Source organism: Amblyomma maculatum, chromosome 1 (genome assembly GCF_055883805.1).
Source record: "Amblyomma maculatum isolate TAMU_Amacu chromosome 1, ASM5588380v1, whole genome shotgun sequence".
In the NCBI taxonomy this organism is placed as follows: Eukaryota; Metazoa; Arthropoda; class Arachnida; order Ixodida; family Ixodidae; genus Amblyomma; species Amblyomma maculatum.
In genome coordinates this window covers 299,390,846-299,414,933 of record NC_139344.1, presented here as the reverse complement: position 1 = coordinate 299,414,933, position 24,088 = coordinate 299,390,846, and the positions used below count along the sequence as shown (strand labels likewise).

The following is a 24,088-nucleotide window of genomic DNA, read 5'->3' as shown; positions in this document are numbered from 1 at the left end:
TACGCGTCTTTCTTTGTTATCTTGTTTAGGTGTCGATAATCAACGCAAAACCTCCAGCTGCTGTCTTTCTTTTTGACGAGTACTACCGGAGACGCCCAGGGGCTGCTTGACGGCTCAATAATGTTGCTTGCCAACATTTTCTCTACTTCTTCCTGAATGATCCTGCGTTCCGAAAGAGCAACTCTGTAAGGCCGTCGATGAATAGGTCGGGCATCTCCAGTATCAATACGATGTGTGACAACGGACGTTTGGCCCAGGGATCCGTGACCGAAATCAAAAATGTCGCTGTATGACCGCAAAAGACCGACAAGGGCGCTGGCATATTCGGGATGCAGGTCAGAGGCAACTATGGCTGAGATGCGGTCCTCCGGACTATGTGATGGGACAGGTTGTGCAGGTACGTCGGCGTGACGGTCGGACAGCACTGCAGAAATAGTAAAGCTGGACAAAGGCGACAGCTCGGCAAGGAAAATGCCCTCCACGAGAACTTGCGAAGACATGCTGAAGTTGAGTACGGGAATGTAGGTGAGGTTATTCTCAACGTGTACAATGTTATGAGGTAGGACAATGTTGCGCTGTAGAGTGACGTCGGTGATGGGGTTGACAACGTAGTCGCCGTCAGGAAGGGAGGGTAAAGGTGACATGGGCACGTATACTGCCGCCTCGGGAGGTAGGCGAGTAAATGTACTGGAGCGGAGGCGAGGCTGGGAATGGTCAGCACTGGGGTCGTGAACACAACAGGGCAGGGCTAGGCGCAGAAGTCCGGAGGAACAGTCAATGAGAGCGGAATGGGCTGTTAAAAAGTCTAGGCCTAAAATCACGTCTTGAGGACAAGTAGTAAGGACGGCAAAGAGCACAGGGACGTGGTGGCCGGCGATGCTAACGCGTGCAGTGCACATTCCGATGATGGCAGCAGTGTTTCCATCAGCAACACGAACTGTAGAGGTGTTAACGGGCGTAAGAACTTTTTTGAGGCGCTGGCGGAACGACGAACTAAGAACTGAAATATGGGCTCCAGTGTCAATGAGAGCGGGCACAGGGACTCTATCTACGAGGACATTGATCAGGTTGCGGCGTGGTGCGATGGTCGAAACACAGTTGGCTGTCCGGGTTGGTAACGCAGCGTCACGTCCGGGCGCTGCGTTGCCTAGTTTCCAGAGTAGGTGCCTTGGTACGTTGGGGACAAGCTGCGGCAACGAGTAGGTGATCGGGAATGGTGGGCTTGAGGCGATGGAGAACGGCTAGGACGACGGTCTTGCTCTGTGTTCTCAGTACGAAGATGTGCTGGGGTGACAGAAACACATCGTGGTGGTGCATAATAGTTATGGCGGACAGGGCCGTAATAGGGTTGAGAGGGGGGAGCCGGACGACTGCGGCAATAGCGGGACGTATGGCCAGCTCGACAGCAGACGAAACAAATAGGCCTATCGTCAGATGTGCGCCACTCCGCAGGATTGCGGGTAGGGTAGCGCGGTGTGTAGGGCGGGGTTGTGGCAGCAGCAGCAACCACTGGGATTGGCTGTGGTGCAGGGGGTGGTGGGGCAGGATTTGAAACGAGGCCCACATTAGCGAATTCTTGGCGGACTACAGCCTGTATCATAACTATTGTTGCCTGTGCAGGAGGTGACGTATGTGAAACAGGAGTCAAGGCCTCGATTTCCCTGCGGACGATGGTAGTGAGGTTATTCTGACTTGAAGGCTGCTGTAACGTTGGCAAGTCGTCACATGAGGATGTAGTCGCCGTGTTGGAAAGGCACTGCAACCGATGGACGATGCGGCGCTGCTTCGCCTGTTCGAAACGGCGACAGACTTGCAGGACTGAGTCCACCGTAGAGCAGTCTTTGCAGAGAAGTATATTGAATGCGTCATCAGCGATACCCTTAAGTATATGGCCACTTTATCATCTTCGGTCATGGAGGTATTCACCTTTCGACACAGTGCGAGAACGTCCTGTATGTAGGCCAGGTATGACTCGGTTGACGATTGAGCCCGAGTAGCCAGGTCTTTTTTGGCTGCCAGAGCTTGCCCAATTGGTTTGCCGAATAAGTCCTGCAGTTTTTGTTTGCAGATGTCCCACGTAGGCATCTCCTGTTCGTGATTGGTAAACCAGGTCTTCGCCATTCCCGCCAGATAGAAGATTATGTTTGCAAGCATTATGCTAGCATCCCACCAGTTATTCTTGCTGCATCTTTCATATTCGTCGAGCCAATCTTCAACATCCTTGTTGTCTTCGCCGGTAAAGATAGGCGGATGACGGATTTTGGTTAAAACCATAGGGGCAGCTGGAGTTTCCGTAGCGGGTGATGCGTCCTGGGATGCCATGCTTACTGTGGTAGTCGGTGGGGTGAGCTCAGGAAGATGACGTCCACTGCACAAATCCAGGTTTCTGGCGCAGAAATACGAGGAGCTGTGGCAAAGGGAATCGAAAGTACCTCCACCAAGGTGTTACGGGGTAGTTCAGCTTGTAGCAGAGGGCGGACACGGAAGACAAGGCTTTCAAAACAGACGTTTTCTGCAGGCACCAGCCGACGCTGCTGAACGTCGTCTTCTCTCCAACTCACGAGAGTCTTCTTCTTTCCTTATGCGTATGCACCGCCTAATGTGACATTACACACACACAAACACACACACACACATATATATATATACCGGGTGTCCCAGCTAACTTGAACCAAGGGTTACAAAATAATATATTTGAGGTAGGTCAGTGAAACCAGTTGCATACAACTACCAGTCTGTTTGCGCACTACAGGCAATTTTTTGTTTTGCAATTACTTAATTAGCTAATTATGTTAATTTTTCTAATTTAATAAATATCGGCTTTAGACCAAACATGTGAATTGGAAACTTGTAGAGCACCTTCAGAAACCCCCATTCCATTAAATGCGATAAAGAAAGTCTCACGCGTATCTTTTTTTCCGGGCTCAAAAGAAAGCCCGCGAAATACAAATAATACCACGTGACTAGCGCATTTGTGCGCCGCAATTGGGGTGCTCTCAGTCGTGGTTTGAGCGAACGAAATTAGCAGCGGCCGTGTCTCCTTTGCCCCGTTAAAGCGGCAGGCCGATATGCCTGCGATGGCTTCTTCGCCCGCGTCCGACAGCCTGCCCACGTGATGGTGCAAGTAGCACCGAGAGCAGCGAGCCGACACCACCGGGATTCTAACAAACCCTCCTTCTCTCCCATCAGCAAACTTTACGGCAAACGGATGAGCGATAAGGTATCAGCCACTGAATCTGCGCATACAGGCTTGGGTAAAAGGGCGAGATGACATCATGTGACTCGACTAAAATTAGCTCTGCACCTTCATTTGCCGGTTCTTTATTGTCATCCGCCTGTCGTGATGTAGGCTGCTGCGGTGCACAGGCCTGGCCAAGATCGCGGTGACGACGGGCGAGCTCGAGCTCGCTCCAACCATCGCCAACATTTCTGCCTGCCGCTGCAACGGGACCATCGGGTCACGGCCGCAGCTGATTTCGTTCGCTCAAACCACGACTGAGAGCACCACGATCGCTGCGCTCAAATGCGCTAGTCACGTGGTATTATTTGTATTTCGCGGGCTTTCTTTTGAGCCCAGAAAAAAAGATACACGTGAGACTTTCTTTATCGTAATTAATGGAATGGGGGTTTCTGAAGGTGCTTTACAAGTTTCCAATTCACATGTTTGGTCTAAAGCCGATATTTAACAAATTAGAAAAATTAACATAATAAGCTAATTAAGTAATTGCAAAACAAAAAATCGCCTGTAGTGCGCAAGGAGGCTGGCAGGTGAATGCAATTGGTTTCACTGACCTACCTCAAATGTATTATTTTGTATCCCTTGGTTCAAGTTAGTTGGGACACCCGGTATATATATATATATATTGTTACGGAGCACAGTATATCGAGACGACGACGACATGCTGATGTGAAGTAGTGAAGAAGACGACGCTCAAGCCTAGCTAACTTCGTTCTGTGGTGTGCGGTGTGTGGTGTGCGTCTAAGAGTGAACTAGCGTTTACCGCTGTGTTCTTTCCTTAACATTTGGTGGAGGTGCGGGGTATGGGGTATATTATGGCCGAGTGGTTTAGGTGCCCGTCTCGGCTGCAGGAGGTGCTCACTTCGAAACCCGCTGCCGGACACCCACCGATAAAATGGGTACAAGCGTCCCCCGGCCCGGCGCCCGGCTCTCTCAAGGAGGTGCGTTTGGAAGAGGCTCTGCTAACCTTGCTATGCTCCTTCGGGGGCTTAAACTTTCGAACAAACTAATGACCTGCAAAGGTCGGGTTGACAGAAAAAAGCAGAAAAAGCCATTGGAAGCTTGCAGAACAGACATTGCTTCACCGGGCGCAAGTACCCGGAGAAACTTGCACTGCGTATATCGAGGCTATTTTAAAGCTATGCAAGCTAGTGAATTCCAGCATGCACGAAGAAGATGAAGTCGGCCACCTCTTAAAGGGAATAGGGGAAGATGTTTACAACTTCCTGATTAGCAAAGAGAGCCTGAACACCACCGTCGACATTATAAAACACTGCAGAGCACTTGAAGCTCTCAAGCTGCGTCGAATCACACCTAAATTCGGATGACTGGCCAATGTAACCTCTGTAGCCAGTGTTGAAGCATGTTCTCAACTTCCAATGGCTGATATGACACGGGAAATTGTGTGTGAGGAACTGTCCAGGTCCAGGGACACCATCTGCCATGAAGAATATCTGCTGCACAGTAGTGCACCGCAGGCAGATGTCGCAGCCCTTTCCACTCCGTGGGTACAACCTAGAGGCGCTTCGGATATGGACGATCATAACAACTCTGCCCAAAGTTATGTCCATCGGCCGACGGGAAGGAGGTCCGCCTACCCTAGAGACGTGGTTCGTCAGCAGCGAGAGCCTGACTACAACCAACGTCGCGACTTTGTTAGTCAGGACTCCTATGCTGCTCGCTAGCGCCATCAACCTGTGTGTTACAGATGTGGCATTGCAGGGTACATCACTAGATATTGCCGCCGCCGCCGCTTCCCTGCTCAATACTACCGACCCCCGGCGAACATTCACGGACGACTGCACACCGAACAGCAGCGATCCCCGACTATGTCTGCTGGGGCACATACCATTCGACTCATTTGCGGAGTTCATCACCTGCATCTGATCACAGTGTGCTCCTATTTTCGTCGTTTTGTGCCCAGATTCGCTGACATCGCATACCCGCTCACGTGCCTTTTGCACAAAGATGCACCATTCAATTGGACTGCTGACTGCGATTTTGCCTTCCGCCACCTCAAATTCCTTCTAACATCAGGACCTACCCTATGTCACTTCTGTCCTTCTGCCCCCATCGAAGTTCACACCGACGCTAGTGGCGTGGGCGTTGGCGCTGTGCTCATCCAGCATCATGGCACCGACCAGCACGTAATAGCTTATGATAGTCATTCGTTGAGCAAGGCAGAACGTAACTACACCGTTACTGAACAAGAGTGCCTCGCAGTGGTTTTTGCAGTGCAACAATTTCGTTCCTACCTATATGGCAATGTTTTTACCATCGTCACCGACTACCATTCGCTCTGTTGGCTCGTAAATCTTCGTGACCCTTGCGGCCAGCTCATTCGATGGGCATTGCGGTTGCAAGAGTTTAACTTCACTGTGGCATACAAAATCGGCCGTCAACATGCTGACGCTGACAGTCTGTCACGCTTGCCACTTTCGTCAAGTGGTAGTGATGTTGACAACTTTGATGACTACCTGGCGCCTATCTCGGCAGCGTTTCCTGACCCTCAACTGTTCCAGACAGAACAACGCAACAATCAGACATTGGCATCGCTCTTCTCTGCCGCTCATGACTCAACAGATGCGCGTTTCTGCATTCGTCCCGGCCTGCTTCACAAGAATTTAAACTCCGGAGGTGCACGCTTTCTTCTCGTCGTGCCGGAAAACCTCCGCATTCCTGTTCTTGAAATGATGCATGACGATGCCACGTCGGGCTACTTGGGTGTCGCCCAGACCCTTCATCGCACACAGGAACGCTTTTACTGCCCGAAAATGCATCAAGCCATTCAGCGCTATGTAGCCAGTTGTGTCAAATGCCAGCAGTACAAGCTCCTTACTTCCCGTCCACCGGGACTGCTGCACCCTATTCCGCCTCCGACTGCACCCTTTGAGCAGGTGGGCATCGACCTCTTGGGTCCCTTTCCACGATCTTCGAACGGTAACTGGTGGATAGTGGTATGTGTCGACCATCTCACTCGATATTCAGAAACAGCCGCAATACCCTCAGCCACTGCTTATGAAGTATCCCTATTTCTTCTGCGATTTCTCGTCCTGCGCCATGGCCCTCCTCGAGCTCTGATCAGTGACCGTGGGCGCCAATTTACAGCTGAAGTTATCGAAGAACTCCTTTGTCTATGCGCCTGCGATTACCATCATTCAACATCGTATCACCCGCAATCGAATGGACTTGTTGAACGGACCAACTGCACTCTGACCACTATGTTGGCAATGTACGTAGACTCTGATCACAAGAACTGGGATGACATCCTCCCTTCCATTACATAAGCGTATAGCACTGCACTACATGTAGTGCGAAGAGAGGATAACCGATGGTCGCTTAGGGTAACAAACTGGATTCCAAGGGAAGGAAAGCGTAGCAGGGGGCGGCAGAAAGTTAGGTGGGCGGATGAGATTAAGAAGTTCGCAGGAATCAAGTGGATGCAGCTAGCACAGAACCGGGTTAAGTGGAGAAATATGGGAGAGGCCTTCGCCCTGCAGTGGGTATAGTCAGGCTGATGATGATGATGATGATAATAGCACTGCACAGCATGAGACGAGTGGCTACAGTCCGTTTTACCTCCTTTATGCTCGAGTTCCCCGCAGCTGTCTTGATACCATCCTTCCTTTCTCCCTCCACAACGAGCCTTCTATCGCCGCCACTTTATGTCGAGCCGAAGAAGCTCGCCGCGTTGCCCGCCTCCGCATCCTGGACTCACAGGAACGTTCGAAAGAGCGTTATGACAACCGACGCCCACATGTCTCTTATGTGCCCGGTGATTTAGTGTTGCTGTGGACGCCGCTGCGCAAGCGTGGTTTAGCCCAGAAGCTGCTGTTTCGCTATAGCAGCCCTTTTGTTGTTGTGGAGCGCCTGAGTGACGTGAACTATGTAATTTCCCGCTGCACCGAAAGTGGCCGATGCTCACGCCGGACCCAGGTGGTGCATGTGGCTCAGCTAAAAAGGTTCCATCCCCGCCACCTTCATTAAACTGCTTGCTCTGGGGGCTTTGTCTGCGAGGGGGGAAGTGTCACGTGCTTCGGGGCGTCAAGGGAAGGAAGAAGAGGCTGGTCAATCCCTGTGTAAATAAACCCCCCTGTGCGTACTAAGCACGTAACAATATATACATATATATATATTGTAACAGTACAGAAGAAGATGAAGCTAACAACACAAGTGAAGGAGACAGACGTTGGAAAAAGACTCGTGCCGAACACGCTGCCGTTGGCCAGCTGAGCTCCCTTGCCCTATCATCTTGTTGTTCAGTGCTCCGACGTCTTACCCCCGTCGTAACAAGTTGGTGGAGGTGCGTATGCAAGCCGTTCCCTCAGCAAACCTGAGCGTAACTACACTGTTACGGAGCAGGAGTGTCTAGCTGTAGTTTTCGCTGTTCAGTGGTTTCGGTGCTACCTATATGGACACCATTTCACGGTTGTGACAGACCATCATACCCTGTGTTGGCTCGTCAGCCTTCGTGATCCATCTGGTCGTCTGGCACGCTGGGCCCTTCATCTGCAGGAGTACGACTTCACGACCGAATGTGACTGCTGATTTCGATCATTACATCGCCTCCGTCGTGCCCGAGTTTCCTGATGCCTCGGCTCTGCGGACTGAGCAAGAGACTGACATAAGCCTCGAGCCACTGCTTGCGGAAGGGCGGGATTCTACTGCTTCCAGCCCATTTTGTCTCCGTGATGGCCTTTTGTACAAAAAGGCTTACTCAAGCACCGCCACGAATTTTCTGCTTGTGGTTCCCGAGAGCTACCGCTCGTGCATCCGGCATGTCATGCACGACGACCCCACTTCCGGTCACCTGGGCTCTGCACGAATACTCCATCGTGCCCGCGATCGGTTTTATTGGCCAAAGATGCGCCAGACGACAGCGATATGTGGCGAGCTGCACTGAGTGCCAATGACACAAACGTCCTACGTCCACGCCACAGGGCCTGCTGCATCCTGTGACTCCATTACGTGGTGCATTTGAGAAAATCGGAATCGACCTTATGGGTCCCTCCCGAAGTCATCCGACGGAAATCGTTGGATCGTGGTTTGTGCCGACTATCTCACCCGCTACTGCGAAACGGCAGCTCTTCCTTCAGCCACCGCTCACCACGTGTCCCTGTTCTTGCTCCATTCTGTGATCCTCCGCCATGGACCTCCGCGAGTGATTATCAGTGATCAAGGTTGCCAGTTTATGGTAGATATTGTGGAAGAGCTTCTCCGTTTGTGTGCGTCGCATTTTCGGCATTCCACGCCATATCACCCTCAAACCAACGGCTTGACAGAACGCACAAACCGCACACTCATAAACATGCTATCTATGTACATCGCATCTGACCACAAGAATTGGGATACTATACTGCCGTTTATAATGTTTGCATTCAGCACTGCAACACATGAGACGACCGGCTACAGCCCGTTCTTTGTTCTATATGCCCGTCCTCCTCGGTATTGTCTAGACACCATTCTTCCTTACTCCGTCCATGACGAACCATGCATCGCGGAAACTCTTTGTCGAGCCGAAGAAGCTCGCCGTCTCGCCCGTTTGCGAATTCTCGCTTCGCAAGAGCGTTCAAAAGCTCGGTACGACAGCCGGCATAACCATGTGTCTTACGCCCCTGGAGACTTAGTGTGGCTTTGGCGACCTCTCCGAAAACGTGGTTTAGCGCAGGAAATGTTGCCGCGTTACGCTGGCCCTTACGTTGTGCTTGAGCGCGTCAGTGAACTGAACTACCAAATAGCACGTATGACAGCCAGTGGTCGTCGCTCAGTCAGAACTGAAGTTGCCCACGTCGCCTGGATGAAGCCATGTCACTCTCGTGGAAACGAATAACTACCTCGCCCGGGGGACTTCGTCTGTCCAGGGGGAAAATGTAACAGTACAGAAGATGAAGCTTACAACACATGTGAAGGAGACAGACGTTGGAAAAAGACTCGTGCCGGACACGCTGCCGTTGACCAGCTGAGCCCCCTGCCCTATCGTCTTGTTGTTCAGTGCTCCGACGTCTTACCCCCGTCGTAACAATATGTTTATTTATTTATTGTTAAGAGTGTTGTAGGCATTGTTAATAAATAAATAAAGCCATGTAGCAAGTGTTGGCAGTCAAAATATGATGGTTATGGAAAATCTAAAACCAAATTTAAAGGACTATAGACACCAAATTTTGGTGGCATTTCTCTTCTCGTTAATGATGCATAAGTCACTCTTGTATATCGATCCACCCGCAGTTTTTGCCTATGACCGCTAGATAATTTATAATTGAATTTTCTTTTCTCATTAGTTTCGGTTTCGATAGCTGAGAGATGGCTGACATCACAATCCTGTCTTGATGTGTGGCATGAAAAAAAAGCTATATAATTGCTCATTCTTCACTTGTAGTGATTCCTGTACTTGAGGCAGGCTGGCTTTATCACTGCAGTGAAATCAAATCACACAGCAATGATTATACCACTGTATTTTCATCTCTCGCGTGACCTGAACTTGGCTGTGACGTCGCAGCCATCGCTCGGCTGTTGAAAACGAAATAGGTGAGAAAAAAAATTTGATTATAAATTATTCAGCAGTCGTAGACAAATGTGACATGGTGATCCATGTACAGTAATGTTCTAGGCATCATTACAAATGTTAAAACACTAACCCAAAATTTAGGTGCCTTAGTCCTTAAAGTGACATGCACAGACACTCAAAGCCGGGTTGCAAATGCCAACAATAATAATAGCTAAAATATCTTATGGAAAGTAAAACATCTAGTTCTTCAACATAGTAATCTGAATGTCCCCCCCCCACCCCCAAGAACTTTAAATTTTATACATTTCTGCACTTGGGCTATTTCGTGACATGAGAGCATGATGAAAAACAGTGCGCAGAAACAGGACAAGGATGTGTATCTTGTTTCCACATACCATGTTTACCATAACGACAGCTTAATTATGTTGAGGCTCGCCCATACACGTAATTGTCAATTTGCATGTTTCACAGACTGGCGCGAAGAAAAGTGTCCCTGTCTCCGTGATGATTGGCTGTGGCGGCGGCTTTCGGCGTTTGCTTCTGAAGCATTTTCCAATTGATTTACCAACCAGGTTATCATCAGAGTTACTTCGTGAGTGAGACGAACCTTGATGCAGGCAAAAAAAATGTATTTTTCTTCATATGAAGACAATCTATCGAGCGAGTCGTTAGCGAGGCGACGACTTTGGTTGTGTGTGAAGTTTTACGAGTGGTGAGCGTTTATATTAACATCACAGCGTCATGACTCTTTCCTTTGTATTTTTGAGGGTTCAAGATGAAAGACGAGAATCGCATAATTGAAAAAGTGATCTTTTTTAACACAGCGCATGTATATGCAAACTTTACTTAGAGACTGAAATATGTTCGTCTTGAAATCATAGAAGTCACTGCCAAGTATGTAGATATATTATTTGGTAAGGAACATCTCACCTTCACGCACCAAAGCATCTTCACTAGAGCTTTGTTTGGACAATATGATGTCTCGGTGCTTTTATTGGGAGGTTCTAGCTCGACGAGATGATGATTACGTACTTTCACCTTTCTTTCCCAAATATTATTTGAAATGGTCAGCAATTATAAATAAAACCAATTGCATGAGGATCGAACATCCACAGGGTTCACGGCACTAACAGCGCGCACCTGCAAATTCATAATTAGTTTGAGCGTTGGCGAAAACAGCATGTGGGTGTGTTTAAAAATTATATACTGTGTTTTCTAATGTGTAACCACCCTGTATTGTCTCCACCCTCCGTCCTGTGCCTGTTGCGGTTTTATTTTCCTTATGTTACATCAGCTTCCGTTCATACAATTAGCAGCTAGAAGTACAAGTAGTTCATACAATTAGCAGCTAGAAGTACAAGTAAATGATAAATTTTGTCCAGAAGGAAAATTGATTACCGAGGTTGGCCTTGGACTGTAGTCAGTGCCGTTGATTCTGGCCTGAATTTCATTGTGGTAACCGCATGACAAGCTGTGGGTTGAATATTATATGCAAAATGTGCTGTGAACCTCACAGTGGGGAAAGGGGGGCTGCGAATTTCGATCATCAGTTGACGTTCACATAACATTGCACACTGCGCTTGTATGTTTGCGGGCTATTGCCCCCTCTTAAATGTGCGGTCAACGTGGCTTAAAAAAAAAAAACGCTCCCCACCCTGAGCCGCACGACATCAATAATAACGGATTAGCACTGCAGTTAATTGCAATATTCATTAAATAAAACATCAAGGTGGGAGCAAGGCCTTTCTACCGCTTGACTGCCATTATACCTACGCAGCGACATTTTGTGTATCCGGCTTTTGCAATAAATTTACTTTATTCAAGCACTTCCAGTTTCGTCGAGTAGCGGGGCACATTATTATTGTCAGCGCCTTCGATGTGCCCCACAAACATAAAAAATAAACGCACAGGCATTTCATACCAAGCCAGGAAACCTTTCAAAAATGGATGCGTGGGAGCTGTGAGGCAGCCGCGATCATCCAGTTGCCCGCCATTTTGCACGCCTGGTGGCGCCCTCTATAGCCCGTGAAACGCGCGAGTAGGAAGTTAAGGGCGAAAGCTGCGCCACAAAGGAGGAGGAGGAGGAAACTTTATTGAGGAGAATTGGGAAAGTTCTTTCTTCGTGGGAGTTCGCTTCTCCTCAAGCCGCCCCAGGGGTGGTCATCGCTCGATGGCGCTCGACGACCTCCTTGGCCCAAACCGTGATGGCGTGTTGCCGGCTTGGATCAAAGCTAAGCAATGCGGCCTCCCACTGTTCCGAATTGGTAATCTGCAGGCCCTCCGGCAGATGCATGCTTTCACATTTAAACATGATGTGTTTGAGATCTGCCCTCTGGTCACCGCAAAGTGAACATGAGGGGCTGTATTCGCCTGGATGCCATTGTGCTAGCTTATACGGATTAAAGCACGTATTTGTTTGAAGTTTTCTAAGTAGTGTTTGTTGTGATTTGCTGAGTGTATAGTGGGGCTCCGGATATTTCAGTCTGTTGTTTTTATACCAATTCGTAATTCCTCTGTACGTAGGGTCTCTCTCGCAAGCCGATCTTAGTTCGGGGTAACTACACAAGGCGTGACAGGTTTAGAAATGTGCGCGTACATGATGCCTACGACGATTGCTTTCCTCAGCTTTCCTCGTCTCTTTATGTTTGTCTGATGATGATCACGTTTTTGTGTATAAAATGACTTCCGTTTCTTCCATTAAAACCAATTGTTAGTTCGCGCTCCATGGTGTTGTGTTTTTTGTCGTTCTATGTGTTAGCGCGGTGAACCACTATGAATAATCAACTAGGCCCGATTCTCGCCATTTTATGAGCACAAAGCCACCGAACTTTCGCGCAGCACGTTGTCCCTGATAGACAGTTATGGTGAACCCCAACAACTTTTTTTTTTTTTCTAGGGACTTAGTAAACACCACAGGCGTAGTTTTAAAGCAAGTGAATGAACCAGACGAGGTGACCCCGCGACGTCCAGCCTCGGACGTCGTCTGCTCGACGGCAATTCATCCGGGCTTATTGCGGTGCGCGCCGGGATAGCTCTGCGCTCAACAACCGCCGGTACACATCAAAAGCGACATTGTCACAAGACGCTGAGCCTGAGCTTAGCGCTCACAGGCAGATGAAGTAAAGCGGGCCACAAGGCTCTCGTCATTTCTGTGCAATCAAACTTACAATCAACAGAGGCACTAGTTAGCGAGTAGAAACGACAAACGTCACGCCTGCTGTGTTTAACGCAGTTCCAAAACAGTCATGATCGGCACGAAACTAGAAGAAAATGTATTAGCCAAGCGCCGGCACCTTGATGCAGTCAACCGACTGAACAAAGCCATCGTAATCTACTGGACGTAGCGCTAGCGAGCGTAGCTGGAATCACCCAAGTGAGGCAATAAAAAGCAATCGCTCATTGAAGACAAGCCATGGAAGCTCATTGCAATAATCAGATACAAACGAGATCACACTGAAAGAGCGCAATATGCAGCAGAAACGCACATGTTTCAAAGGACTAGCAACGATATGCCCAAGATGTCATCACTCCAACAAACGAACCTCGGTCCGCATGCAAGAGTACTATACTCACTGTGTCAGTGCCGCGATTCCCCGTGCCCGTCCCACATGACTGCAGTGTCGACAAAACGTGCGATTGGTGGTGCAGGGGTGGCTTCGCGAAGCACAGTAACCTTGCTGAGAACCACTGCTTCTCGCCCGTAGTGGCCGACGCACACGCCCGTTGCGCCAGCGTGACGCGTCGTCCGAGCCGCGACCGGCTGGCGGGCGAGCTTGGGCAAAGCCCTTGGCGCCTTGGGCTTGCCTTCGGCTCCTCCTCAAAGAAGCGCGCGAATAAACTGCGCGTGCGCCAGCCTCATGACCTCTGACTGCAGCCGCTGCATGTTCATTCATTGCTTCCAAACGCTGCACAGATGACCACAAGCGCTCCTGCCGGTAAACGCTCGTACTGACAACTTTGCAACTTTTCCAAGGTCAATGCAACTATAATGCAACTGGTAGAAAACGCGTGCAGCTGCCTATTGCCAGCGGCATCAACTTTGATGGTCATGGCATAGAGTTAATTGTATTGTATTAACTCTATGGGTCATGGTCCTCAGCTGTGACGAGCGCCCGCGCTTCCCTATGGGCGAGGATGGCGCTATTTGCAATGAAAGCCAATCATTAGCGGCAGAGGGCGCTGCTTGTCGGGAGGGTGGCGAAGACCAAGTGCCGCTTGAGAGAGTGGTGGAAGATAGTGCGACCAAAATAGTAGATGAAAATATTAATCTGTATCTATGTACCTGTAAGTGTTAGTGTTAGTGATCCAGGCCAGGATATTGTTATAATGTAATATCCACCCGTTACAAAGGGGAAGGCCACAACATCCATCCATCCATCCATCCGTGCCACCTGAGCAGACGACGCAGTTTTCTCTCTTCAGAATACGGCAATCTGGTGTTGTGCGTGCGTGTTAAACCTGCTTCTGCGCGTCTTTTGCTTTCACGAAGGTGCAGTAGTTTATTTACGGTGTAGGTGTTTGCTCATGCGAGTCGTTCCGCACTTCTACCTGCTCGGCGACGATTGCATCGTTTTTTTTTTTTTTTTTGTTTTTTTTTTTTTTTTTTCTCGTTTTGTGCGCGCGTTCTGTGCTCGCCTGTATCTCTTCTTTTTTTACTATGTCGCCAGTGGTGAAGCGCGGTTCCCGATTGTTGTTTCCCCAGTGCCTCTCACTAGACTGCAGAGAAAAATGCCAAAGAGAAAGCGGTGGTGCACAGAGAAGACTTGCATTTTTGGCAAACGGGGCTACCGCTAGAACAAGGAGCGTACGTATTACTGCGCTATCTGATGCTACGTAAGTACGCATTCTGTACAATGGGAACGAAGCATCGATAGAAATGACGGAAGGTAAACGGCAACTGCTTTTGTTGGCGAGAAACATTTTTAGAGCATGCAGTTATATTCACAAGGATGCAAACCTGGGCGAGTCGGTAACGGTGCTCCATGGCAGTGTGTAGCACAAAGAGTGTACACAGGCTCTACAGACAGCACCTGTGTTGTGTACCTTTTCTGTGTCCCTCGATTGTCCTTTTGCGCTACACATATGTCATGTGGATGCAGTTATATATTAGGCGCATGTTTCACCGTAAGCGCGGCATTACCAACGAGCTTCATCGCGATGAACCGGCCGCGTCTCGTGCATATTGTGTATCTGAGAAAAAAAAAAAAACTTCGTCAGCTTCTTCATTCCAAAAGATGGTGCTTCGGCAAAACCTTGTGCAACAGGCCGCGATGTACCTTAGCCGCTGTAAGTAAAGGTTCCTCGTTTGTGCGCTGCTGTTTTTTTATTTATTTTTTTAATTCAAATACCTCACGGGCTCCGATTGGATTATTATGACAAAGATGACAGTAAAGAGGACTGGGCTGCGTCCGAGCATAAAATTACAAAGCTCTGCTCGGAATACCTTGGCATATCAATGAGTGGTAACCAGTTTGAGCGTGTTCACAGGCTAGGTCGGTTTTCACCACACAAAATCAGGCCTATTATAGCAAAGTTTGCTCATTATAAAGATAAAGAATACGTTCTGGCCTCAGCACGCAATTTGAAGGGTACTTCATTTTCAATCAGCCAGGACTTTTCGATGCCCATGCGGCATGCTAGAAAAAGGTTAATCGATTTCGCTGGCTTGCAAGACAAACCTTTCAAATTGTCTGTTGACAAGCTGCGTATCGGTAACTCCACCTACACCTACGACCCTGAGACAGATAAGGTAGTAACCTCAAACAGATAGCAACGATCTATTGTCGGCAGCTGCGCTCACGAGCACCCTCACAGGCCTGAGACGGCACGTTCGCTATCCATATCATATACTAACATTCGAAGCCTCATGCCTAAGCATGACCAGATCTGTTCATTGCTAACCGACAATGACACTGACATTCTCATTTTAACCGAGACTTGGTTGCATGCTGATATAGCGGATAAAGAAATCCTCCCCGAAAACAACAGTTTCAGCATACACCGGCGTGATCGCAGTGACAAAAGAGGTGGTGGGGTCCTGATAGCCATAAGAAATACAATTTCGTCCTTTATTTTAGACCTGAATTCACCTTTAGAAATACTCTGGGTTGCTTGCACATCATCAGCAAATAGATTCTTGATAGGCGCTTGCTACCGTCCACCAAACTCTGGCCATTCATTTGTCAGTGATCTGCGTAACAGCGTAACTGCAGCTTCTGAGCTGTTCCTTACTGATAACGTTTACTTATTCGGTGACTTCAATTTTCCAAATATTGACTGGTCCCTTTTGACATCACCATGCAAAGTTTCTTCTGACTTTATCGACGTTTTATTAGATTTTAACCTGTTCCAAGTGGTATGCCAGCCTACGCGTGGCTCTAATATTTTGGATTTAATTTTCACTTCTGTTCCCGAAACACTGGGTTCTATTACACATCATGACGGTTTCAGTGACCACAAGCTGCTTAATTTAGACCTTCATATCCCCTTGACGCATGCAGGCAAGTCACCGAAGGTAATTAGAGACTATAATAAGGGTAAATTCGATCTTATCAATGCTGACCTAGACAAGTTCATCAGCGAGGAATTCCTGCCCTCGTTCTCTAATCGTTCTGTTGACGAAAATTGGATGCTGTTTAAAGACAGGATTTCTGTATTGGTTACCAAGTACATACCACTCATTTCAATTTCTAACGACAAAACAAATCCGTGGTTCACTAAACATCTTCGACAGTTAAGAAATAAGAAAAAGAGGCTCTACCGGAATGCCAAACGCGTGGTAAACACATCCACGTGGGCTAAATACAAATGTTGCCTAAAATCCTATATTTCCGCCCTGCGTAGCGCTAAAGAGAAATATTTTTCACGCGATGTACCATCACTTATGAAATCCAATCCTAGGAAATTCTGGCGGTTGATATCCCCCAACAATGACCCAGTTCATATTTCCTTGCATGATGATAGTCAAACACCATTGTCCGACAGTGCATGCTCATCTGCATTTAATGCGTTTTTTACATCTGTTTTTACAAGGGAAGACTATTCCAATGTGCCCATGGTAGCCGAACTTGATTACCCATTCATGGCACCAATCGACGTTACTGCAGAAGGAATCGCATGTATCATTAACAATCTTAAAGTATCCACATCTTCTGGCATCGACAACATCAACTCAAAATTTTTAAAGAACACCGTTAATGCTTCCAGCCTCATTTTATGTCATATTTTTCGCCAATCATTATCCGTTGGTCAGCTACCTTTGGATTGGAAAATCTCTAAGGTAATCCCCGTGTTTAAGTCTGGTAATAAACATTTACCGGACAACTACCGACCGATTTCACTCACGTGCATTTCCTGCAAATTACTCGAACATATAATTGCATCCCATGTTTACCGTCACCTGGAATCTAATCACTTTTTCTTCGCTAATCAGCATGGATTTAGGAAGGGGTACTCTTGCGAATCACAGTTATTGGAATTTTCTACTGATATACACTTTAATATGAATAATAACCAGCAAACAGATTGTTTTTTTCTGGATTTTTCGAAAGCCTTCGATAAAGTAGCCCATTGTCGCCTAATAGAAAAACTAGTCGCTCTTAGACTCGATGACCATACGCTATCTTGGCTCCGTAACTTTTTAACGCTGCGTCAGCAGTTTACTGTGGTTAATGGCTTTTCCTCGCCCCTATCCGATGTAACTTCCGGTGTCCCGCAAGGCAGCGTACTCGGCCCTTTACTTTTTTTGATATATATTAATGATTTGCCTAGTAATATTTCTTCTCAACTGAGGCTCTTTGCGGATGATTGTATTATCTATCGCACGATTAACAACACTGACGATCATCTAGCTCTTCAGGCTGATCTTAACACAATTTCTAACTGGTGCCAGACCTGGCAAATGACTCTTAACGTTAATAAGTGCAAGGTTATGACGTTCACCCGCAAGAAGACCGTATCCAAACTTAATTATTTATTAAATGACTCTGTTGTATCCCAAGCCTCATCTTACAAATACCTAGGTATTCATTTCACGCCCAACCTATCGTGGTCCTTGCACATTTCCACCATTCGTAGCAAAGCATCAAAGACGCTAGGGTACTTCCGCCGTAATTTGCACAAGTCTCCGCCCACCGTACGTAGCCTCTCTTACTTAAAGGGCCCATGAAAAGCTTAAAGCCGTGCTTAAGAAAGGCGCACGAGCGGTCGGCGTGCCTTCGCTAGTCAGCAAAGCGCAAAAAAATTTTAGGCTAACATCTTTAATAGCGCAGATATTCCATATTAAAAATGACGCTCCTCCTCTCCCGTCACCTTAGCCCTCAACTCATACACGCCGATGCGCCGGCCAAAAAAAGAAGAAAATGTCCGGGCCGACGCCCCGCCCATAATGCGTCACGAAGTGACGCCACCGACTCTCGGTTTGTTTACTTCCGGTAGTGCTCCGATTTCTTCCCCTTCGTGTTTGCGGTGCGGCGGTTCGCGTGTCGGTCGCCATGGATCGCATGGATCCCGAGCTCGAAGCGAGGCTGCGTGAAGCCGCTGCCGAGCTGGACTTTGATCCATATGATTATACTCCGTTTCGTGATCCGCTAGACAGCGACGACAGCAGCACGCCATCGAGTGGCCCTTCTGAACCACCCGCTGGCAACGGAGACGGCCTACCATGGTGCGTTCCGTGGCGCACGCGCCACTGCACATAAGTTATTACAACTTTCTTATTTCACGAAATGCCGTTTCGTGTTTGCTTCGCGGCCTTTTCACATTTTACTTATGCGCAGGTGCCGCTGCGGCCGCTGCGAAAGCATGCCCACACCTGAAGAAGATGTGTGCTGCCGCAGCATGCCGGAGGTGCTGGTGGTGTGCCAGCAGACGGCGGCTGCATTACGATCCACCCAGCGTTCCAAAGCGTGTGCCTAACGCCCGAAGTCCTTCGGGCTGTGCACATTGCGCTAGAGGAGGAGGGAGCGAACATCGATGGAGACGGAGATGTAAACAAGTAGGTAGTGCGGAAGCGTCAGGTGACAGATTCGCATTATTATTATTTTTTGTGTGTGCGTATGATCCGTTTACTGTAAAGCGTGGTATTTTCAGGCAGCACCGCTTCATAGCCTACCGCTTGTTTACCAAGTGGATTTGGGGCAGGCTGGGCGAAGGCAACAGGGTGGTCCTGCCAGCCTGCGTCGTTTGCCGGGTTCGGCGTGAATTTCCGTCGGCGAGCTACGTGGGATTCAGGCACCCTCCCCTTTAATCTCAGGTGATTGTCGCTTCACTGCATGCTGTATTCTAAAATTTATCACGTGTGCCAGGCGCACTGCTTCGAGTGGTGCATGGAAGTGCGTTTATTTTTAAGGTGGAAAAATAGAGAATGCTATTTTATGAACGCCAAGTTATGCACTGTGTCAAGTGTCTGTTTTGTGGCACTGTTTAAGAACAGACATCTCATACCTCTAAAGTGCCAGAACTTGCAGATATCTAAGCAAGAAAGGTGTAGAACGGTTAGTTAGTGAAAAATAAAGCCTGGGAAGAAAATTCAAATCCTAGTAAAAAAAAAAAGATACACATCCAAAAACAATCCAGAATGGAGGACAATGCTGAGCATCGCCAAGTCTGCTTGAGCACATGCTTCCAAGCATCTACCATAAACATTCATTTATTTGGAATGGAATTTTATAGAAAAAAAAATTACAGTCGAAACACAGAATGCTTGTGCCGAGGCAGCACAAGCATTCTGTGTTTTGATTGATACCGAGTGTGTGAGTGCTCAATACTGACACAATGAAATGAGTGCTTGAAGGTTTGTTTATTGATACTCCTAGCCGTGAATACATGACAACAGATCGCAGAATACATCCATTCCAGCAGTGGAGTAATACAGGTGAAGCACAGATCAAACCACAACTCTTGTTCCTGCATTTGCTGATCTGAATTATTAATTTGAATTTATTTACAGTCTAATATGCTTTCAGAGTGTTACATTTCTTATCTCCAAGCTGCAGTAATAGCTGGTCCCTTTCAGGTGTGTTTGCCAAAGTGTAGGGCCAGCACTGCATATTTTCAAAACGTTGTGCAGGTTCAACTGTCCTTGAACCAAATTTCATGAGCGTTAGCCATTGGCCGCAGTCACAGTTGCTGCTACCACTTCGATCTTGGCTCGCTTGCACTCTTGCTCAGCTTTTTGGCAATGGGCTAGTCTGGCTTCTCTTTGTTCAATGGTCTCGGCAGGCTGTCTGGCACGGTTGCAACCTCCGTCTATAGTGAGGTGGCGTATGTGCACGGTGTATTTCCGTAAGTTTAATGAAGGAGAAGGAGTAGATGAAACATTAAAACGATGATCATTGTAGCGCACGAAAATGTCTTGCAATTATAAATTGATGGAGGCGATGTTCACTGTACAGAGGAGAGTGTGTTGTAGTTTTACTACGAGGTGTGATAGGTTGTGGCAATAGCATAGTGCTCTCATGTCTAAGCTATAAAGATGACATTGTTTGCTGCACAGCGTGAGAGTTCAAAGTCAACATTGCATTCACTTTGAGGTTTGTGCACGGGAGAAGTAGAGCGAATGCTCTAAAAGCCTTATTTTAGCTGTCTCGGCTATCACCAGCTGTCATGCCTGGACATAATCCCCTATTTCTTGATTATCAGCTGTATCTAACTGTGCATATAATCGCTCTCCTTTCACAGTGAATATATATACACAAATTCTGCCAGCTAAGGTAGCCACTGCTTCTCATTTTGTGGCCTGTACCGCAGGAATCACTTAGTTGGGCTGGGAGACCTTGTCATTGCCTGTTCTAATATTTATCCCTCTGGCATTTTATAGAGCGAGGAGCTTCTTTCATAATTCATTCATTTGGCACTGTTGATAAGGATGTTTTTAACTTGTTCTCTTGCAATTTCTGGGGCCTGAACTTTGTCGACAGCTTGGCTTGTTATCTTGCTTCCTTGAGATTTGTGAATATGTTTCTAGTTTTTACTGTCGCTTTTCTATCCGCATATCTCCTCTTCTGTGGCTTCTTTTCATGGTCGCTTTTTCCATTGTTGGTGTTTACATTTTATTCATCTGTGCAGGATAGTCAAAGGAAAACGAAAGGCAGTATAGAACAGAGCACCAGATAGAAGGAGCAGAACTGAAGAATTTACAGCTTTGCAGAAAAAGACCACTATGAAATTTGCAAGGAGAGAAGAAGGGAGCATTTATCCAAGGGGAAGAGGTCACCTGCCTTGGGGCAGAGCATTCCGACCAGTTACGTGGGTGTGTGATGGTGGGCTGTCGGCTTTGACGGTTCCAAGCGGCCTCCACTGGCTTCTGCTTTGGTTATGTGGGCTGAGGCATTCCCCGTCTACGGTACGAGCAATGCACTTTGCAACACACTCTCATGCTGTGCAGTAAGCATCATTCTCTTCTTCAAGTTCAAACTACAACATACTGTTCAGCTGTGCGGCAAACATTGTGATCTTCATGAAGTACCGTCTGCACCACTTCTTCATTTAACCTGGGTAAATATGGCATACACGTACGCCATCTGGACGTGTGCGGCCGAGGTTTGCTAGCGTAATGTCGGACCAATTTAAGCAGTGTGACATAATCCGCAGTGCTTTAACATTACTGCACCTAAGCAGAATTGAGTGCACTCATGCAATTTCTTTTGGAGGGGGGGGGGGGAGGGAGCAGTTCTTTTCACTGCACTAGAGTATGCAGGTTGTGCCACAAATTTTTCTCAAAGTTGGCAAATCCCATGAATCCTTGCAGCTCATTGACCTATTTGTAATTTTTGTAATTTTTTAGCATATGTAATACCTTTCCTGCAGTTTTGGTCTGTTTTATATTGTCCCAAACCCCGCCTTTAACGATTAACAGAGGCGCGGGATCCACTTTACGGTTACCCGTCGTCCCTCTATGAGGTTTGAGAACACAGTTAAAAGTTAGGCCGGCAAACCAGTGAAGTGCGTGTGTTGGTGTGTGATCAAGGAATACATTTATGCGTCACTTTAACACACAATGGGAACATATATAGGTAGTAGTCCAAATTACACTGCATAAAAAATTAATAAAACACCAGGACATGATAGTAATAAAAAACGACTCAATAAATGACACGAGAAAAAACCGACAATGAACAAACGCTGCGATAAAGAAGACTATAAAATAACAAAGCAAGTATTCCAGAGATAGTAAGTAAGGGCGAGAGTTACACAAAAACACAGCGTAAAATACTAAGCCAAGCCAAGGTTTAAACAAAGGCAAAAAGAATATTCAATTAACCGACAGTCTGTAGCAAAACGGATTCTCACAGCCTTCTTATCTAATGAGGTATCGTAATCGCAGAGTTGGCCGGTAGCGGCGGCCGTACAGGGAGTGGGGACGTGGGCTCGGTGAAAAAAACAAGACACTTTCCTGGAGCAAGCAGCCACAAGAGTAAACGTTTTTGTATAGCAGGCCATCACATAGGCATAGGCAAAACTGGCTGTTCGAGCTTGGGTCGTGAGCAGCAGCTAAGAACGACTCCAGATGCTGATCGGTGTGTTCCTCGGTTCAAAAGGTATGAGTATTTGGAAATCTCTGAGATAAAGCAGTGACGTAATGATCAAAGTTGTCCGCGTCGCATTCCGTCGTGGCAGGTGGCAACCAGGAGAGGCAGTCTCCATCTGCGTGCCGTCGGCCACTTTTGTATGAAATGCTGTAGTCGTATTCTTGCAAGCGAAGTGCCCAGCGGGCTAGGCGACTAGACGGATCACAGAGATTGAGTAGCCAGCATACGGAATGGTGATCGGTTACTACTACGAAAAGCTCTCTGTACAGGTAGCAGCGAAACCGCTGCACGGCGAAAACAACCGCGAGACATTCCTGCTCGGTGATGGTGTAGTTGTGCTCAGTCTTGCTTAGAGTCCGACTGGCGTAAGCAATCACATGTTCACAGTCGTCATAGCGCTAAACGAGGACAGCACTGAGGCCTATGCCACTTGCGTCCGTGTGCACTGAAGTTGGAGTAGAAGGGTTGAAATGCCGTAAGATAGGATGTGATGTTAGGAGGAACCTCAGTTGTCGGAAAGGATGAGTCGCATTACCTCACCGACTTGAACTTGTGCAGTGTGCAAAATGGCTCCATTCTGCACAGCTAGTACACTGCAAGTCATGTACTTTGCGCTGTAGCCTGGCGAGTCACAGCGACCATCCCCTGCCAGGTCTGTTGTTGTCCCTACAAGCTCACTAGCAAGTTCTGCTTGCCTTTGCTGAAAAAGCTGCAAAGAAGGAGATGTTCAATTTAGAGGCTACAAACTTGCAGTCATGTGGTTGCCTTAATGCATATTAGGATGAGGGGGGCAGGTTTCAAATGCTGCATTGCTTTTCACTTTTCTCACAGCACATTTACTAAAAAAAAAATATTGCAAAAATTATGCCTTCAGTACTAGAGCATGCAGCTGGTCTATTAAACATGTAGCCAAAGGCAACAGAGATGTGCAGTAGCAGGTGCATTGCACTGCAATGCCTCCACTGTTGCATATATGCTGCATTTTATATGTTGCATTGTAGCTTCAAGTTGTTGTCATGAAAGGATGCGACATCTAGTTATCGAGTTAATGACATATACTTTGACTTGAAAGTTGTACGAGAGATATCCTTATTGTCAAACCTCATTTCTGGCAGGTAGCAAGTATGCCCGTTGGTAGTTGTAGTAGGTCCCCTCTGTGATGCCTTGCACCCCAATGGATTGCAGGAACCGAAGAACTGAAGCTATACCGCAGCCAGAGAACAAGATGCCTGCAGCCAGGAGGACATTTCTTGCTGCTTTTCCTTCAACCAGTGGTTGGCTTTTCCAGAGGAAAGAATGCTGCAGTGAGCATGTCCCCTTCGCAGTCACAAGGCTTCCCGCTATGCTAAAGTAAAGGGTTCTTGTTTGCCCGCACATTGTTCAGGTCTCAAGAAGCTGCCGCAGGCAACCCTCGAACACAAGGAATTTTCGCTCTTTGTAGAGGGGTTCCTCAATCGCTGACTGGGCCGTTTCATCCTGATGGTCGCTGAAAAAGAAGTGCAGTGATGTCAGCGATTGGTGCCATGTGATTGTTAATATTATGAACTAATACGTAGCAGCCGTGGATGTTCATCTCGGAATGTCTTGGCTGTAAAATGTGCTAAATAAAGCTGCTGTCAAAGTTTATAGTAGGTATGCATTTTTTTTTTTTTCATTCTATCAACAGGGAACAGAAAAATGCCATGGCAAATTAGGTACACTTTAGGGCTACGCAACTTATATTTTTTTCACAACAGAATCAAATATCCTTGTGCATCTTAGTGACTTGTTCAAATATTTGTGCAAAATTAAACTTCAAAGTGCATGTGATGGCTC

General features: G+C 47.4%; 2 protein-coding genes across 5 annotated transcripts in view; one reads left to right on the top strand and one right to left on the bottom strand.

Annotated features, from left to right (window-relative positions):
- The window catches only part of LOC146206890 (beta-1,3-galactosyltransferase 5-like), a 32,796-nt gene extending 19,179 nt beyond the window's left edge, over nucleotides 1-13,617 (bottom strand). Inside the window, exon 1 of one of the 2 annotated variants that reach the window (XM_084591647.1) lies at nucleotides 13,317-13,617. The gene's annotated coding sequence lies outside the window, so the exon portion shown is untranslated. The remainder of the gene's footprint in view (nucleotides 1-13,316) is intronic. The other variant, XM_084591648.1, reaches the window with a different exon arrangement.
- A 346-nt stretch (nucleotides 13,618-13,963) lies between these two features.
- On the top strand, nucleotides 13,964-23,899 carry LOC146206889 (uncharacterized). 3 transcript variants are annotated; one of them, XM_084591646.1, is made up of 5 exons: nucleotides 18,137-18,408; nucleotides 18,521-18,738; nucleotides 18,834-18,996; nucleotides 20,811-21,239; nucleotides 23,459-23,899. In XM_084591646.1, the coding sequence occupies exons 1-2, from the start codon at nucleotides 18,236-18,238 to the stop codon at nucleotides 18,657-18,659; spliced, it is 312 nt and encodes a 103-aa protein (XP_084447772.1). In that variant the 5' UTR covers nucleotides 18,137-18,235; the 3' UTR covers nucleotides 18,660-18,738; nucleotides 18,834-18,996; nucleotides 20,811-21,239; nucleotides 23,459-23,899. The 3 variants fall into 3 exon arrangements, 2 of the variants coding, with proteins under 2 accessions (XP_084447772.1, XP_084447771.1); XR_014704558.1 differs by lacking the exons at nucleotides 18,137-18,408; nucleotides 20,811-21,239 and adding an exon at nucleotides 13,964-14,547; XM_084591645.1 differs by lacking the exon at nucleotides 20,811-21,239.
- Nucleotides 23,900-24,088: the final 189 nt, after the last annotated feature.